Source organism: Struthio camelus, chromosome 2 (genome assembly GCF_040807025.1).
Source record: "Struthio camelus isolate bStrCam1 chromosome 2, bStrCam1.hap1, whole genome shotgun sequence".
NCBI lineage: Eukaryota > Metazoa > Chordata > Aves > Struthioniformes > Struthionidae > Struthio > Struthio camelus.
In genome coordinates, this window is record NC_090943.1 from 103,224,578 (window position 1) to 103,241,866 (window position 17,289).

Sequence of the window (17,289 nt, forward strand, 5' to 3'; positions counted from 1 at the left end):
ATCAAGCTTTATTCTTCTGTCTCTCTCCTCATGGTGAGCAGTAATGGCCCTACAGGCAGAGTTTTGACGATTGTCTGCCTAAGCATGTATGAGAAAGAATGATGTTTAATTTATTTTCATGTGGTTGCTGGGTGTTGGTGGGAACTCACTCTGCAGCCAGTGGCTACTACTTACATGTGCACATGGAAGGAATATTTGTATGAGAAGACACCAATCGTGAAGGTTCCCAGCACGTTATAGTCATTTAGCTAGTGGCGACTGAAAGTACCTTTGTCTATCATGATGCCATCCCGTACTGGTCTTCAGCAGAATGGACTAACGTCTAGCAGTGGTAGACAATAACCCTTTATGAAGCCCACGTTTGAAAGAGGTGAGACATGTACTTTGCCCATGCATGTTATAGATACTTACTGCTATCTGCGTGTAACTGTATACTGTACTTACATGCTGTAATGTTATATTTAGTGTTTATAAAAGACGCTAATAGCAGTGGAGGTGCACTGAGAAGTTGTGTACAGACACACACACAATATACAAAAGCTTTATTTAATACAAACAGTCTAAGCTCTCAGTTGAATGCAAGATCATTAGCTGCCTCACAGGCTTTTCAGCATTTGGTAGTAGTTGTGCTGTAAAAAAGTTAATGTATTTAGCATCACAAAACCATTTTGCATTTTACAAATGGAGAGCTGCAGGAAGGGAAACATGAAGCCGTAGCTGTCAAACATCCACTGATTTTATTGGCGAACTTGTGACAGCAAGGCTCGGACTCGCAGAAGGCTGATGCCAAAGGAAAGACGGAGCACACCTCTCCTAGGGAATATTTGGCTTTTTACCTGTAGGTCCTTGCCCTTTTGGCAATTGCTTGCGCTATTCACTGCATGCCTTACAGCCTCTGAGAAAATGGCAGGTGAACAGAGAAGTTTCAGTCCATAAATCCCTGCCTAGCCAGGAGGGTATAAGCCCCAACAGACCCCAAAATGGTCCATTCAGGGGTGTTTTTCTGGATGAGATAGTGCTGGGGAAGGGCATAAGTGGGCCTCTAATGACTGTGATATCAACACTGACATTCAAACACATTGACTCTTTTCCTTTCTATTTGTATGTCTCTGTAGATTACCTGCATGTTGTGGATATTCATATGTTCAAGGAATCCCATGAGATTAACAAGCAACAGCACCACACCGACAAGTACTACAGCCCTAAGCTGATAGTACGGCGGGGACAGGCTTTCCACATCCAGATTGATTTCAACCGACCCTACAAGCCAGGAACAGACCAGTTCTGGCTGGAGTATTTGATAGGTAAGTGCCTGGCAAAAGCTATGTCATATCAGCAAAGTAAGGTTTAACAGTCTCTCATAAACAGGAAAACATTAGTACTTAATAGCTGCAGCTTTTCCTGTTATGGCTGATAATTTATAAAAACATGCTTAAACATGGGCAAAGAAGCACTCTTCTAAGCAGAATCTGAATCCTTATTCAAGAGAATCAGCAGAATTATCTGTGAGAGATGAAGGAGCAGTACTGGGGCTTTATATTTAGCAACAAACTGTACTCTGTTGGGCTGCCAAAGTTATCTCTGTTTAATGTTGAATGATAATATGAAAGGTAGGTAAAATGGGAACACCTAATCGTTAGGAAAAGGAGTCTTGTTTGAGGCAGGAGAGATGGCTATGTATGAACTGGGAGAACAAAACATTGGATATACGTGGGGAAAAAATCACACCGAGTGCAATGATACAAGACCTTGCAACTTTGCAGCCTACATTTACATCTGACCTGGTTACAAGGAAAAAGATTCTAAGACTGTAGTTTTGGACCAGAAATATACCCAGGGTGATGTCAGAGGCTTTATTGAATTACTGCAGAGAGAGCAAGAAAGCATTTTCCATCTAACCGAGAGATCTTCATCAGAGACCCACAGCGTAATGTACCTGTTAGCTTATTGAAGGTATAAGACCAGAGAAGGGCATGACCTTTCTAGAGAAGGGGAAAAGCAAAAGGCAAAGTCTCCCTTAAAAGACTTTTGCTTCCTGTTGTGCTCCAAAGGCAGCCCCACTGAACACTGCTCCATACATCACATTTCTGGCTAAGGCCTAGTTTATCTGGACTGATCTCAGAGTGTCTGTGTTAAGACATCAATGTTCCTGTTAAAAACTCTTTAGAATAGGCTTGAATTGATGTTTTAATTTACTTTCCTGAGAGATGCAGTTCCAAAATTTGTAACATTGATTTTTTTCCACTGTTGAATTATGATGATGTGGCCATTTATTAGATTTGTTGCCTTTTAAAGCTAGATGGGCGTTCATCTCCTAAACATATGCACAGTGAAAAGGTTACTGTCTGCACATTTTTTTCACGGATCTCTTCTTTCTAATTTAAATTAAGGTTGGGAGGCATATTATGACAGTTCGATGAATGATTGGCTGAACAGGCACAACAGCCTTTAAAATTTTAATATGCGTAGATATCATTAGTTCTTTTGGGATTTAATTAAATTCAAGACTGTTCCCTTAATCTTTATATGTTTAAAACAAGCAGCTGTATCAAGAAAGGGAAAATGGAACATTTGTTTTTTATTGCATTGTGTGATATTTGCATTTGTTTTAATCAGATAGTGTGTATTGGAAAAAGAAACTTAACATTTCTTTTGACATTGCGAAGTCCATTTGGACAATCTAAACACTTATTCTCCTGTTGCTCTTTCCTAACACATCCCCTATCCACAGCCTGCTCCTTGAATCCCTAAGAATAGATAAAAATCCCTTCATCCTCAGATTCAGTAGGAATGGGGTTAAACCTAGTCTGAGCCAGGAGAGGCTTTGCAACAAACTCAGTTCAGAATGATGATTTTGCAGTCAGCCCTGAGGCTATGGTAGACTTCTCTTCCCCTCCCTGTTCTTCACTGCTACTGTCCTTTCTGTGAAATGGGAACATTAATTTTGATGTCTTATGTGTGGTGCTTGGGAATCAGCTGATGTAAAGTGCTACATATACAGGATATTATACAACGCTGTTGCGCTCTCTTGCTTTTTAACGGTCTCCTTCTATGAGCACTGTCACCTTCCTGTAAGGAAATGAGCTCACGGAGATTGAACTGGGAGCGCAGATGTTCGGGCACCTCTTCTAGGACTTGCTTAATACTCAGTGCTCCCCAAAAGTTTCTCTTTAAACACATGTGGTGAAAACATAGTATTTTTGTTCCCAAAGGAACAAATATAGGCTAGCAACAGAAAGCAAAACAAAATCAGTCCACAAAGGAGAAGGAAATCATTTAGGGAGCTGGGATTAAATCATTCAGAGATGATCTGCTTGACTCTTACTACTTGTCTTTTTAGTGGCAAGTGTAATGTTTGATGCCCTGAAGGGGAGAAGGAGATTTCTCTGTCATACTTAGGAAAAAGTTCTCAGTGCTGAAGGGTTCAGTGTTCTCAACCTTTGTCATAGGGAAAGGTGGCCAAGCTACATCCCATTTTTAATGTGTTTATGCCTGAAGAGTAGGCATTCAGTTCCTGTAATGCCAGTTGCCTAAAAACCAGAGTCCAGTCTAAAAGCTGTTGTCTAGGCTGCCTCTGTAAGCAGAGGAAGGAGGCAGGCACCTGCTCCCTTAAAATTGGATGATTTCTCCTCTGGAGGCGTTTGTCCTCCTCCACTGACTCTCTCCCATAGACCAGGCTCTGACTTTAAGATCACTAAAGACCATGGAGATGAATCCTACTCTTTGGTGCTGTCATATGGATGCTATACCTAAAGGAATGGTTTAGACAACAGCAGTACAGCAGATGCAGCTTGTCTCACAGTGTCAGAAAACATTAGGGTATAATATTCTAAAGGGTACCTCCTTAGAAAGTGCTGAACTGAAGAGTTTAAAGTGATGAGCATTAAGAAATGTTTGAAGGTGATTGTAAAATGACCTTTCCAAGGAGCTCTCTGAGCACTAAAGGAGTGGATTTCAAACACTAGAATAGAATTGTAGAATAATTTAGGTTGAGGAGACGTCCAGAGGTCCCCTGGCCAACCTCTTGCTCAAAGAAGGTCCAGTTAGCTCAGGTTGCTCAGAGCCTTGTCCTGTGGGCAAGTTTTGAGTATATCCAGGGATGCAGAGATTACCTTAAATAATCTTGAGCAGGCTGTACATGAGATGTAGAATCTTTTGGGATGAGACTTTTGGATGTTTTGAGGTGCTTTTCTCATAAGATATGAAGAATCTTTTGGTGGGGCAGCTGGCCTTGGCTCCCAGGGAGTTCAGCTGGAGCTAAGAAAATTCAACATCTATTTCTGCAGGGTCATTCCTATAATGAAGGCTGTTTAGACAGCAGCAGAATATGAAGCTATTCAGAAATGATTAGTTCCCAGCACTGGAAATTTCCCAGCATTGACGTTAATCCATCACAGACTTTTTATCCATTAAAGACTAATTCTGCTTCTGAAAATATGACAGTGGTAATGACTTGGTCCTGTGTGTGTTCGGAGGTATTCTATTTCCTTTATTCCCTAAAATTTCATTTTAGTTCCTTTTTTTGCTCCTATTTTTGCTTCTTTTGCATCATTAAAAGGATGATTAATGAAGCAAGTAGAGATTGCTTAATCCTTCTATTGATAATGAATCAAGAGGACCTAGGACAAATGCTTCCTGTGACCAATGTGTCATGTGAAATTTGGTCTCAGACGCTCATGGAATACATTTAGTTAACAATGGTTTTGTAAAAACCACAGTCCATTTAGATACCATTCACATGCAGAGTAGAATTAATGGAATAATTGTTTAATATAAATAATTCACCTCAATCTCTTGAAATTCACTTTTAGTGACACTCTCCTGAGAAGGAGCCTTGTGACTAAAGTCCTTTTCACTTTATCAGACTTTTCTGTGAATTAATCATCAATGACACTGTCTGAAATGCTAACATGTAAATTATAATTGTTTTGCACATATTGTTTCATTAAATTAGGACTCTTCTTGTCTGCTAAAGTATGAAAAAAAAAATGAATGGATCAAAAATCCACATGGAAAAATCTCCACTCATAAGGAATGATGGGATATTAGTCCAGTTCTTGTATTGGACTGCAGCCCTGCCTCGGTACCTATGGTTTGAGAGTTGTTCCATCATGTCGTATTTCCTTTCTCACAGCCCACTTCCTGGGTTTAATGAGAAAAGGTGAACATTACCCCTTGACACATACTTATTTTTATTTTTCTGGGGATGAGATAAAAGAGCCACAAGAGAAGTGTAGATAATGTTCTTACATTGAGTTTCCCACAAGGCTAGCTGGGGTGAAACAACTGCCGTCTGCTTGAGGCTCCAGGGAGCCTGGACAAATCAGTGAATTCTTCAGCTGTCTTGAACTCCCCTTGACTACCCGAGGTCAATATGGGGCAAGATTTTCTTGGGCCTCTTGGTAAAGAGGACTCTTTGTGCTGTTCTTGGTTTCTACAGCTTGAGGCTCTGTAGGGAGCCTGTCCTAGTGTGCATCTCACACCTGGCAGCCAGTTAGCCTGAGTGCCACAAAGTTTCACCAGTCACTGCTCTACAAGCAGTGATTTCTCTAGAAAAGGGGATGTATGATTGGATAGGCTTATGTAGCCTTCCATTATACTTTTGACAGTAGTTTCCTATACATGGCTGTAAATCCTAAAGCAACTGATGAGTTTATATGGTGCATCCTTACTGTAATGATATATTTTTATATACCCTCATAAATTGTTTATTGGTACTTTCCTTGAATGGCCTCATAAATCCATATATATTGGTCTAGCCCTAAATATTATTATAAACCTTTTATTCATTGTTATACTTCTGGAATGATCATAAATCCCCATCCTTTAGGCTACTATCATCTTTCCACACATGTGCATGCGTGCACACCCACATACCCACCCATATATACTGCCTGATTTCTAATCATAGGCTTTTGGCCTGAGATGAGAGCAGAAAATTACTGCTCCTTTTTTACAGTCTTCCCAGGACTGCTCCAGAGGAATAGCTATGAAATTACACATATGAATACATACGAAAACAGCTAAGAGTAAAAAAATGTTGGATCTTGTTCCATATGGCTTATTTAGAGGACACCACATTCACAGCTAAAGTCAGTGGGGCCACCCGAGTAAAACTAAAGAAATAGGGATCTGAGTCAGGCCCCGCAGAATCAGTGGGGCTCTTTATGCCATCCTACAGTGCCCATGGCCTTTCCCTGTTTTAAAGGCAGTGTTGGGATTTTGAGTTGTTCCAGGGGTTTGGGGTGTTATTCCTTCTATGAAGCAGCAAATCTGCCTTTGTGGGAAGTATTGCTACCCGCGCTGTCCCTGTTTCTCCTCAGCAGCACTGGGATGGGGGTGGGCGGCTAGCTAATGGAGTAGCAGGGACATGAGATTTTCCCCCAGCGTCTTAGATGGGATGTCAAGACAAGTTCTGCACCTTGGAGAAAGTTGCTGATGGCATCTTGATTTTTTAAGAGCTTTCCTAGCATTGTTTCCTAGCTGAAATGTATGACGCCAATGTGTTTTCTACAGCTGTGAAGTACTAGTAACATTCACTCCTGGGACAGTGTGGTCAGATGTTATGGATTCCTAACTGGAGCCATGAGCAAAAAATCATTTGAAGATATTTGTGTGTCCTGCACTCCATGTTTGTATGCAACACTTCTGAAGGCAAAGAAATTTGAGGATGGGAAGGAACCAGATGTGAAATTAAAGCAGTGGCTTAAAGACAGTACTATTTTTTACAAAGATTTGTTTCTCCCTCGTTTGCTTTGATTGTTTGAGATTTTATTACAGTTCCCTTCCCTTCTTCTCCCTTCCCTTCACTCCCTTTCCTCTCCCTTCCCTTCCAGATGTTTGCTAAAGTTATTGATAGTCATTAATAAGGCATAGTCCCAGTATGCTAACACCCATCCCCACGCTGTTTGCTACAATAAGGCTTGCCTCTGCTACACAGCTACTGTACTGTGGCCTCCACCTCCAACTTATTTATCAGCCTGTCACAACTATTATATTTCTAGGGCTGGCTTGGAAATAAATTATTTACCCTGTGTGTGAAAGAGTCTGTCTAGGTAAAGAAAAATGAACCCAACAGGAAAATTATTAACCTAACTGTGTATAATGCATGTCGCAAAGGGAGCCAGCTTCACACACTCCTTTAAAATCTTCTAATGAAGGTTCCTAAAGAGAGTACTGAGAAATAGCTTTGTTCATCTCCCTCTGTTCTGAAGTATCCTGCTTCCATCAGGAAGGAAACGTCCTTTGAAGTTAACTACATCGCTTATCTCTGTTCTAGCAAATTCCCCCCTTTTCCCTGCAAAAGGGAAAAGTAAAACAGGTACTGATTTATGTAGGACCTGCCCAAAAACACTCATCACTCCCTCTACTTCCTGTGGTAGCAGCTCAGCAGCTAATTCAACAACGGCTGAATAGTACACATGCACACACACACACATATGGGAATGTATATGTCTGCTAGGGAACAAGGGAAAAACTAAAGTAAATGGAGACATCAACTTGAAGGTGAATAAGTAGGGGAAGAGGAAGAGTGTCATTTGAGTAAAGCCTGATCTCCTATTAGCAATTTGGAAAGAATAGCAGTGGTGGATACTTAGCAGTGTTGGATAGGGACATCCCAAGAGTGTGATGTCATACAACTACTTTGTCTTTCATAGAGAAATTTCTTGTGAAATGTCCTCATGTATAATCTCGCCCAAGACTGAGGGCCAAGACTTCCTACACCCAAAACACACTTGAGCATCAAGGAGTGAGGCAACCACAAAGAACTGGCTGCAGAACATGGTTCACGCTGCCAACTCCTGGAGCAAATCAGAGCAAGAAGGATCTGAGCCAGTTGATGCTGGCAGAGGAGCCCTCTTATCAGTATAAGAGTTCACCTTCGCTACGTGACTCCTGGTCCTCACATGCACCCAAACACATCCTCCTACCTCTCTCTGTAGGTTGGGTTAGCACCAGAGAGCCTGCAGAGAGTGCTTTGCCAGACATTCACAGATTTTGGTAATGAGTCTTTAGATAATATTGAATCTTCTTCCTTAGAGAGTATCACCCAGAGATTCAGTCAGCACAGCATATAATCCCTTCTGAGAAAGGCCTGACACTAAAGATCCCAACTACAAGCCAAAATTGACCCTTCATTTTCAACTGCAGCTAGAAATGTGCGCTTAAGGAGTAAATGAAATTAATAAGGCAAATATTCAAGCCATCTTGAAAGGACTACCCTTCACTGTTGATAAACTCAGTACTGAACCTACATAAGGATTCTTTTGCCAGCAACCTTAGTATGTAATGCCAGAGTTACTCAGCTTTATAGTGCTCTAGTATCAAGACAACAGATGTGTGTATATGAGACTAGTGTGGCTGGTGCTGCCAGGTGTCTAGATGTGTGATTACAAATCAGCTCTGCAAGCTTCTGTCAAAAGTAACAATTTCCTTGCTCTTTCATTTGTATTTCTGTTTTCATTTCAGAAGATTGGGAAACCTGTCCTCTCTTCACATAAAATGTTGGAAACTGTTCCCTGTGCTCTTGAGGACTCTGCCTGTTTTCCTAGCCTTCCTCATGGGTTCAGGATTTATGGGACTGTTAGTGCAAGGCTGGCAAAGCAGCCAGAGCCCTCCTCGCCTGTTAGGAGCAAACAGCATTGACTTCTATTTACTAGTAAGAGCTACAAGTGCTCCCGTGTTATGTGACAAACAGATTAGGGTGTCCTGTAGCCTCACATGCAAGAGGGATCGTTTTTGTTTGGAAAGGCAAATGAGGTGTTGCATGCTGGGGCCACAGAAAGGCAGGAATACTACAGGCGTGATTCTCTGCTGAGCCAGGTGAGGTGAGGTGCAGGTGAGGGTGTTTTAATAAACATGCCTTACAAAGACCCCACGGTCTCTTTGGGATCCTGTTTAGTTCCTATAAGCAGATTTACTGGAGGGTGATTCTGTAGCCTGCCTGTTACCAGTGCATGTGCTTCTGTTTGCAAAGTCTGTTTGCATGGCTTTGCATAGTGGTGCGGAGTCCTCCTCCACAGCACAGCTCCCGCCATCTCTAACGGGCTCCTGCACTGATGTGTAGAGATGAGGATGATAAAGTCAATTCACAATCACATTAAAATACTAATCTCTCCCTCCCTCCCCCTTTCTGAGAGAGGTAAGGAAGATATTTTAAAAGGTAGCGCTTGTCAGTGGTTTTCAAAGGTGTTGGTTCAATTACTTGGTTTGTTCTGCCACTTTGTTTGCGTGGACTGTTTTTTTAAATAAAAACAATTATATCAAAACTAGCAGCAAAATATCAACTGCAGAGGCAAGCTGGGTCATACCTAGTTCCACTACAAAGCACAGGAGCATGTTCAGCTCTCAGATCCCAATTGTGAGCAGGCACAAGACTCTTGTCTTTGTTACCTCTATAGGCTCTTCTCTCTAGACTGTCTTTCCTTTGATGGCTTATTTTTGAAGTGTCCAGTGCTTTATCTTCTAGTGTTTTCTATTGTTTTTGCTCTCTCATGCTAATCCTTTCTTCTTCTGTAGGTCTCTTCCTTATGTTGCGTGCCTCACTAGTCTGAATAGGTTTCATGAGTTACAGCATCCCTGGCCTTCAGGGCAAAATGGACTATTTATGTGCCCCGAATAACCTGTTGGATGAAGCACAGTAGCCTCAGATTTCTTAGAAACACAGAGGTCATGGCAGCTTGCAACCTTCTGATTCAAAACTGGAGTTGTCCTTTCCCAAAATGTAGCAGTGCTCAAATCTGGGATTATCTGTGCATCAGCTGTATAAAAATACGCAAGCAGACAATCAATGACTTTGTACATTTAATTTTGAAGTTCTTAAATAGTAGAAATGAAAAATATAGAGGTCTGTCTCTGTCTGCCTCTGTGCTTTTCATTTCCCTGTCTGTGAAAGAGTCTGACTTTCAGCCTAAAATATGAAGTGAATATGTTTGAGAATAATATAAGGAACTCAGCCTTCTCACAAGTGTATATTTTGTCTACGCTGCTGCTCAGATTCCAGATAGAATTTGGCTCTACCTCAGGCTGAAAGGGTGGAATCGTTCTCAGCTAACTTTAAAACCTGTCAGTGTACAAGTTTACATGTAGCCTATCCATCTAGGTGCTTGTTACCGTTGGCAGAGAAAAGTAAGCTTTTACAGAGTGTGGTTTGTTTTACTGTAAAATAGAACATCATGTGTGGTACTTTGTAGATGTGTCATACTTTAGGATCCATTGCTTACAAAGAGTTTGGCTATCTAGCCCAGATGCACTCATTTATACTCCAGGTGTTGATTCCAACTCAGTCCATGAGGTGCTTGGGAAGAAGTAAGCTTTGGGTATCCGCTGGCAGACTGACTTGTATTTTCTGAGCCCCATCTGTGTTCACTAGTGTGGAGGAGGGCTTGGTCTCTGCTTGTCAACTCAGTAGTGCAGTGAGGGCTCATCCAAAGCCCTCAGCCGATGTCCATGCCCGAGCAGCTGCTTGCATGTTAACAAAGAGGGTGGTCAATGAATCTGAACTTGGGAAGGGGCTCTCAGTCACACTTACACACTTACTTGTGTAGCTATACACAAAGATAAGGAGCAAACCGGAGTGCAGTATGATGGATGAACAGATCTGATCCAGGGAAAGCTGGGGACAGCCCGTACTCGCACTGCCATGGCTACACTCCTAGCCTGAGCTTTAAAGCTTACTGGAGCTAGATGGGTGCAAGCTGTCTGCACAGGCTGCCTGCTAAGAGGTATTATGAACATTTTTATGTGGCAGTTTTGCCAAGTGACCAGGCACTATGTGAAAGTCTAAAGGAGCTGGTCTCTGCCCACTGGAACTTGCCATCTCAGTTGAAAACAGATGAAGGAACAGAAGGCTACCAGGAAATGAAGAGACAGTTAAAACAAGGTGAATCTACTCATGGAATTATCCCCCTCTCTTTCCAGGCCGCTATCCACAGCAAAACAAAGGCACTTACATCCCAGTCCTCCTAGGTGATGAGCTGAAACCTGGGGAGTGGGGAGCCAAGATTACTCACAAGGAGAACAACTCCATTCGCCTGTCCATCATGTCGTCTGCCACCTGCATTGCTGGAAAGTTTCGCCTGTACATTGCAGTCTGGACTCCCTTTGGCATCCTCCGAACACAGAGAAACTCAGAAACCGATACTTACATCCTCTTCAATCCTTGGTGCCAGCGTAAGTACCTTATGAGAGTCAAAGGTTCACGCTTTCTGCTGCCAGGCTCATTGGTTTTTGGGAGGCATGGGGTAATCCAGGAAGGGAAGCTTGGTACTGAGGTGATTGGAAGCAAGCTAGTTTGTGTCTGGAAACGATGTAGTTAGGTCCACCTTAATGTGCCAGGAGGCAAGTCTTATAGGCTTGAGAATAGCCCTGTGAGTGGAGCTCAACTCTGCGGGCCTATGCCTCTGCTCTAGTTGCGTTCTGCAGTTATATACAGCCAAGTCTGTGTTTGCCAGTTAGGAAGCACGGCACTGCTCCATTTCTCGTAGTAAACATACCCCAAGGCTTTGCTCTGACTTTAGTAGGTATCAGTCTGAGCCTTCTGCCTGCCTGTGTGTGCCTTACTTAAACTGACAAGTCAATACAGGCATGTTTTTTCTCCAGGATTCAGTGTGGGGCAGGATGCGGCAGTCCCCCATACTGACAGATTTTCTATTGAGTTGCATCATTGATTGCCACACTTCAGGATCAAACAGCTGCAGTCTAAATGCCTGCAGGAACTCAGTGGGAACTGCTGCTCCTGCACAGGTTAGATACAGTCAATCCAGTGCAGCATGATTCGTGGTGCCTTGCTTCTACGTGAGACTTGTTCTTTAGGGCTGACTAATTACCAGCTGTCCTGGCCTTTGCAAGGAATAGGACATTTTGCAAATGTGCCTTTTTTAATCCATTGGGTTGAAGAACAATTTTTCTTTTTTTAATCTCCCTGGATCCCAGGACTCGGATACTTGTAAGACTCCAGGTCTGGCATATGCACTGCTACATATTTAGGTCACCAGCTAACTTTAATATCTTCCTGCTACCCTTCCTTCATGGGAGCTACAATGTTTTTCCCACAATATTTGTATAAAATAAACCCATACTAAACAAGGGTCATCTTACTGTGGGATCAGTAACTTGAGCATTATTAATAGTCCATTACTCTGCTACTCCTGTCAGTACATCGAATGATTTGTGCTGAGTTCATTACTTGCCCCTGGTCCAAGGGAATATAAGCAGTGATTAGCTTATGCATTATTTAGGAAGATATATGTTAATGCTGAGTAAAGCAGAGTTAGTTAAGTGGGAACAGGAGGGAAAGGCAGGGTCCAGGGTGCTACAATGTTGTGAGATACTTTGGAAAGCACCTTAGAAAAGAATGCTAAGAGTTTTTCTGGGAGAAGGGAATAATGTGAAATAGGAAGAGAGGAGTCCAGGCCACAGAAAAGAGAGTGCGTGTGACCTACTGTTGAGCAGACAAAGCTGCTTAAGGTTTGTAAATGCATCAGCCTGTCATAGCTCCAGCAAGGGAGGTGCAGTTCTCTGCATCATGGTATAGCATCCCTTGGTTTTAGTCCTGGAAGTCTCAACTGCCGGTTTGTTAGCCAGTGTGGTGACTCTGCAGAGGCCTACTCTGAGGTAAGCCCCACTGAAAAACCTTCTTAAGTTGCCTCAATTTACCTCATAACTAGCATACAACAAACCGGGGGGGGGGGCTGCATGCAACTGTAATTTGGAATAAAGGTACGGTTGTGGTGATTGTAGGGGAGTTGGCTACTCCACCATGGTGTGACAACAAAAGAGCTGATTCGGGGGGCTAGCCAGAGGGTGGGAAGGGGAAAAGCAGTCTCTTCTTCCCATCTCCTTCCCCCACCAATACTGTTTGCTAACTGATATACAGCTGCTCATGGCACATGAGTGCCTTGTTTTCATATACACTCCTTCCTTCATACCTGTGCTGAATATGGCCAAAAGCAAACAAAGTTAAAGTCACAGTGTGGGAGCACACTAGCAGGGCACAAGGTGTGCTGCAGTTGTCTTCAGCAGCAGCCATCAGCAAGGCTGCCAGAAAGGCTCTGCGACAAGAAAGCAAAAGAGTCTATGGGAAGTAAAGATCCACTTTGTGGCCCCAAGGCCTAGGGCAGGACTTTCTGGGTTACCCCCAGATGACCCTGGTTTTGTCTGCAGCTTATTTCAGGTGTGTCTCAATGATTTCCAATCCTGTCCCTTGCTGACGACCACAATTTTCATTTTCTGCACATCCCAGGACATAATTTCATTTGGATTTACTTCTTGCCCCTACTTTTACTCCTAGGTAGTTTGGACTAATTATTTCTTATATCTGCTTTTCCCTTTTGTGTTAGAAAACCAAGGGCAGCATTTCTGCACACTTTATCCCCTGGCTGGAAAAGGTTGTTCAGTGGAATGGCAAAAGAGTATAAAAATTCAGGCAGTTAAAGTGCACAGAAAGCAATAGTTTGAAAATCTCTTGGACTTGTTTGCTGGGTTAATAGCTAAGCAGAAAAGTCTGAGTGAAATGCCTCATTAAAAAGAGAGAAGGCTGATGCCAGGAATGAATGGGGATTGTTATTGCAGTGAGCAGAGAACCAGCTCTGTCAGTGTCTTCTGCAGCTTTTCGACTCATCATTTTCAAGAAACATCAATGTGTCTGTATGAGCTTTTCTTTAAGACAGAGGCATTTGTGCCCTTTCTCGTTACTCCTTTTCATACTATAGTTCTGTTTTGACGTATTTTCCCAATCACAGATGCGTTTTTTCCTGCTGTTTCACAAAAGTCTGCATAATTTACCAATTAGGCTAAACTGACTAGTTGCTTTAGCTTGCTTCCAAAATCGTTGGATTTTTTATATAGTGTAACCCCTTGAGCTACATTTCAGGCTTATCACCAGGACGACTTTACAGATCCAGCTGCAGGACCTGATCCTGCAAGGAGATATGCATCTGCCCTTCCCATTTGGGTACAGCAGAATTCAGTATGCTAGCGGACTGAGATTTCAGATACTCAGGTGAAATTTGCATTCGTTAATATGTGAGATAAAGCCTATAAGCATCCTTTCTTCAGCCACCTGATACAGCAGGGAAAAACAGATGTGCTTTTGGGCATGCAGAGCCCTCTTCAGTTCTGAAACAGAAGATACAAACTGCACGTGGTTGAGGATAAGTTCTTAAAATTTAACTGAACTTTTAGTGATGCTGGACTACATGAAAGAAGAGGATATCTCCTTTGATCTGGATACTGTGAGGTTTTTCTGAAGAGGTGCTGTGCCTCAGCAGCTTTCTGCTTGGGAACGCACTGTGTCTCTCACTATTAACCTTAATGGCTTTCTCGTAAATAGAGATGCATATTGTGTCTGATAAGTTGCAGACTCCATGGGCTGAGAAGGCATGCATTTCATTCACCCAAGTCTTTTGCGAAGTGCATTATATTTAAACTATTAAATATATTGCATCTTTATAGATGCAGTTGCCTATTTCTTTACCTTATATCCTTCAAAAGTCCTGTTCTAGTTCGATGATTATTAGCATGGGGTTGATTTTAGCCTCCTCTTATGAGATATCGGTCCAATAACATTTTCTGGCGTTTGTAGCAAAAGCTTACGTTTGATCTCTTATGTCATAGATTGCACATGGGTAATATTCACACAGAGCTTTACACTCCTGCTACATTAATGTAGATAAACGCTAACAGTTGCAGAGAAGCATACTGAGCTTGATCCTAAGAGGAGTGGATTTTGTAGATATCTGAACTTAACTGTTGCAGGTCCACGCTTGCCACGGTGCTGCACCCTCTCAGCAAGAGCCCTGCGAGCTCTCTTGCTCCAGTGAAGCCCAGGCATGCTGCTCAGGCTCCTCAGCTCCCGAGGAAGCGCAGTCAAGGGAGGCTGGGTGCGCTGGATAAGCCTGATGCCTCCACCTTTGCATCCCCAGGTGGTGCCATGCTCAGCAGTCACTGTGTGCATGAGGAAATGTTTCCAGCTCTGGCTAGTGGCTGTGCTGGGGAAGGGCTTGCCCACTTCCCCCTGTACTGGGGAAGGACCCTTATGCCCTTCCTGTCCCCTGCTCACATCGCCAGAGGGAAAGGGCTTCTTACCACTTTTACAAGGAGCCTGTGTGCAGTGGGTTTCCTTACCTGCAATACTGTCTTCTCACGAAATATATTTTTACCTTACCCATCTTCAAACACAGAAGCATAGAGGCTAGTTTGCTTCTTTGTAGCATTGCTAGTGTCTTAGTAATCTCCCAGGATAAAACAAGTGAGTAAAAAAACCTTAAACTGCTGGGGAGAAAGAACAAACAAACCCAGCATATTGCCATGAAATTCTTCTGTTTGTCAGATGTGAGTCTCCACTTGCACAAAATAATTAGGAGTTGTACTACGTACAGCATGCTTAGCATCAAAGCAGTCACAAATGCCTTGTGTTTTCTTCTAAACAGTCTCAGGGGTAGTGAAAGCTGTCAAAAATCAAAGCAACTGGTTTCTCTGTGAAACACAGAGGCCCTTTTTGTGTTATCAAAAAACACAAATATTTAAAAATAATTGACAGAGAACTTAATCAATTTTCATCTAATTTAGCAAAGATCATGCAGTCTTGAAATAACATAAGCATCTCTGTTGATATCAACCAGATCAGTATTGATATTTTTAATCCCTGAAAGAGAACAACAGCTGTCAGGAAAGCACGTGCATGCCCTCCACTGAATGCATAACCACACAGGAGGTGTAAGTTCTCTTCCTTTGAATGTGCTCTCTGTACCTATTTGTACAGATGTACTTTAATAAAGTCCAAAACTCAATGAGTAAATATTTATGGTTGCTCAGTCATCAGATTATGCATATCCATCCTTATCAAACAGAACCTACACGACCTGTAAAATCTACAATGTTTTTGGCAGAATGTCATGCAGAATTTCCTCAGAACTGGAACTTTAGACCTCACCTAAGTATAAGATTATGCCTTGCTGGCATAAATCACTGCAGCTTTTTGATTCACTCTCAGGTTTTACCACTCTCTCTGTCACCTGGTAGCCTCTGATAAACCCATTATCCTACACTTTGGAACTGAATGCAGGTTGACAAGGTCATAGGTAGTAATAGGTTTATAAACCTCTTTATAACCAGCTGTTAGAAGTGGAGTGAATACCACCACTCTATAGAATTCAAAAGTGGGTCTCAAACCCACATGCCTTAGGAAAAAACAAGTAAAACCTGCTGCTTCTCCATTTACTCTCTCTCTGATGTAGTCTTGTGCCCCTACCTAAGCACTTCCCTGGTAGTTGGAATGCTACAAAACTTTCTGAAGATGGAAACAAACAAACAAAAAGGTTTCCCAAAATGTCAGGAAAATAAAAACATCAGTTGATATTCCCTGCCTGCCTTACTCCATCTACTTGCAGGAACCAGGCTCTGCCATGGTACATGCCTGGCTGCTGGCCTATGTGGAAGGGAGAGAGAGAACCAGAAAGTGCTGAAGTAGCAGCCCATTAGCAGCTGGATTAAATAAAGTTGAATGTGGCTGTCCCAGGAGCACTGGGAGGAAAAAAGAGGAGAGAAGAAAAACTGGGGTATCCGAGTCAGCAATTCAGTCAGCAAAATCAGTCACGCTGAGGGAAAAGAACTATTTAGGCTGCAAAGCAACACTGGCAAAAGTACAAGGGAAAGTCCTGATCAATGAGAGGCAACGAAGGCCTCTCATATCATTCCGTTGCCCTCCAGTGTAGAGGTTCTGTGTTATATATTGATGCATAATCCCTACTGTATGTATAGATTTATTAATATTAATATATCTGCAGAGAAGATAAAACTTCTGGCATAGTCAGGTGTATAGACGGATAAAACCCCAACTTAGCTGAAATCAGTGTGAGTTTGGCCATTGATTTTTAAGAGGGTGCAGGTTTTATCCTTATTTCCATCCAAACTGCAGTTCTACAGGCACACAAAGAAGCTTTTGAAGATGAGGTTTACAAGGAAGCATAGATCTGATTTGCATTTCAACAACACAGAGTAAATCAATAGGCTTTTAAAAGTGAAATGACCCTCTACCGATTTGTAGTGGGGTGCTGAAGAAATCCACTATGGTAGTTGGTGAGTGGTAGTTTCATACTTGCCTGTATCGCACTGTCACAGGTTATTGCTTCCCTTTAATTTGTTATCTGGCGCCACATTACTGATTTCCCCAAATTAATTAATTCACAAACTATTACATGTTGAGCTGTATCTCTTAGTCTCAGAATATTAGCACTGGCACAGAGGAGAAATCCTCGACTTCATTTTAGTGTCACAAAATCACAATCT

The 17,289-nt window shown here is 42.3% G+C and overlaps 1 protein-coding gene across 3 annotated transcripts in view; it reads left to right on the forward strand.

Annotated features, from left to right (window-relative positions):
• F13A1 (coagulation factor XIII A chain) overlaps nucleotides 1-17,289 on the forward strand; it is a 59,762-nt gene that overhangs the window by 6,521 nt on the left and 35,952 nt on the right. For all 3 annotated transcript variants that reach the window (XM_009678010.2, XM_068931924.1, XM_009678011.2), the window contains 2 exons: nucleotides 1,116-1,304; nucleotides 10,921-11,172. In XM_009678010.2, the coding sequence (XP_009676305.1) occupies nucleotides 1,116-1,304; nucleotides 10,921-11,172 (441 nt within the window). The remainder of the gene's footprint in view (nucleotides 1-1,115; nucleotides 1,305-10,920; nucleotides 11,173-17,289) is intronic.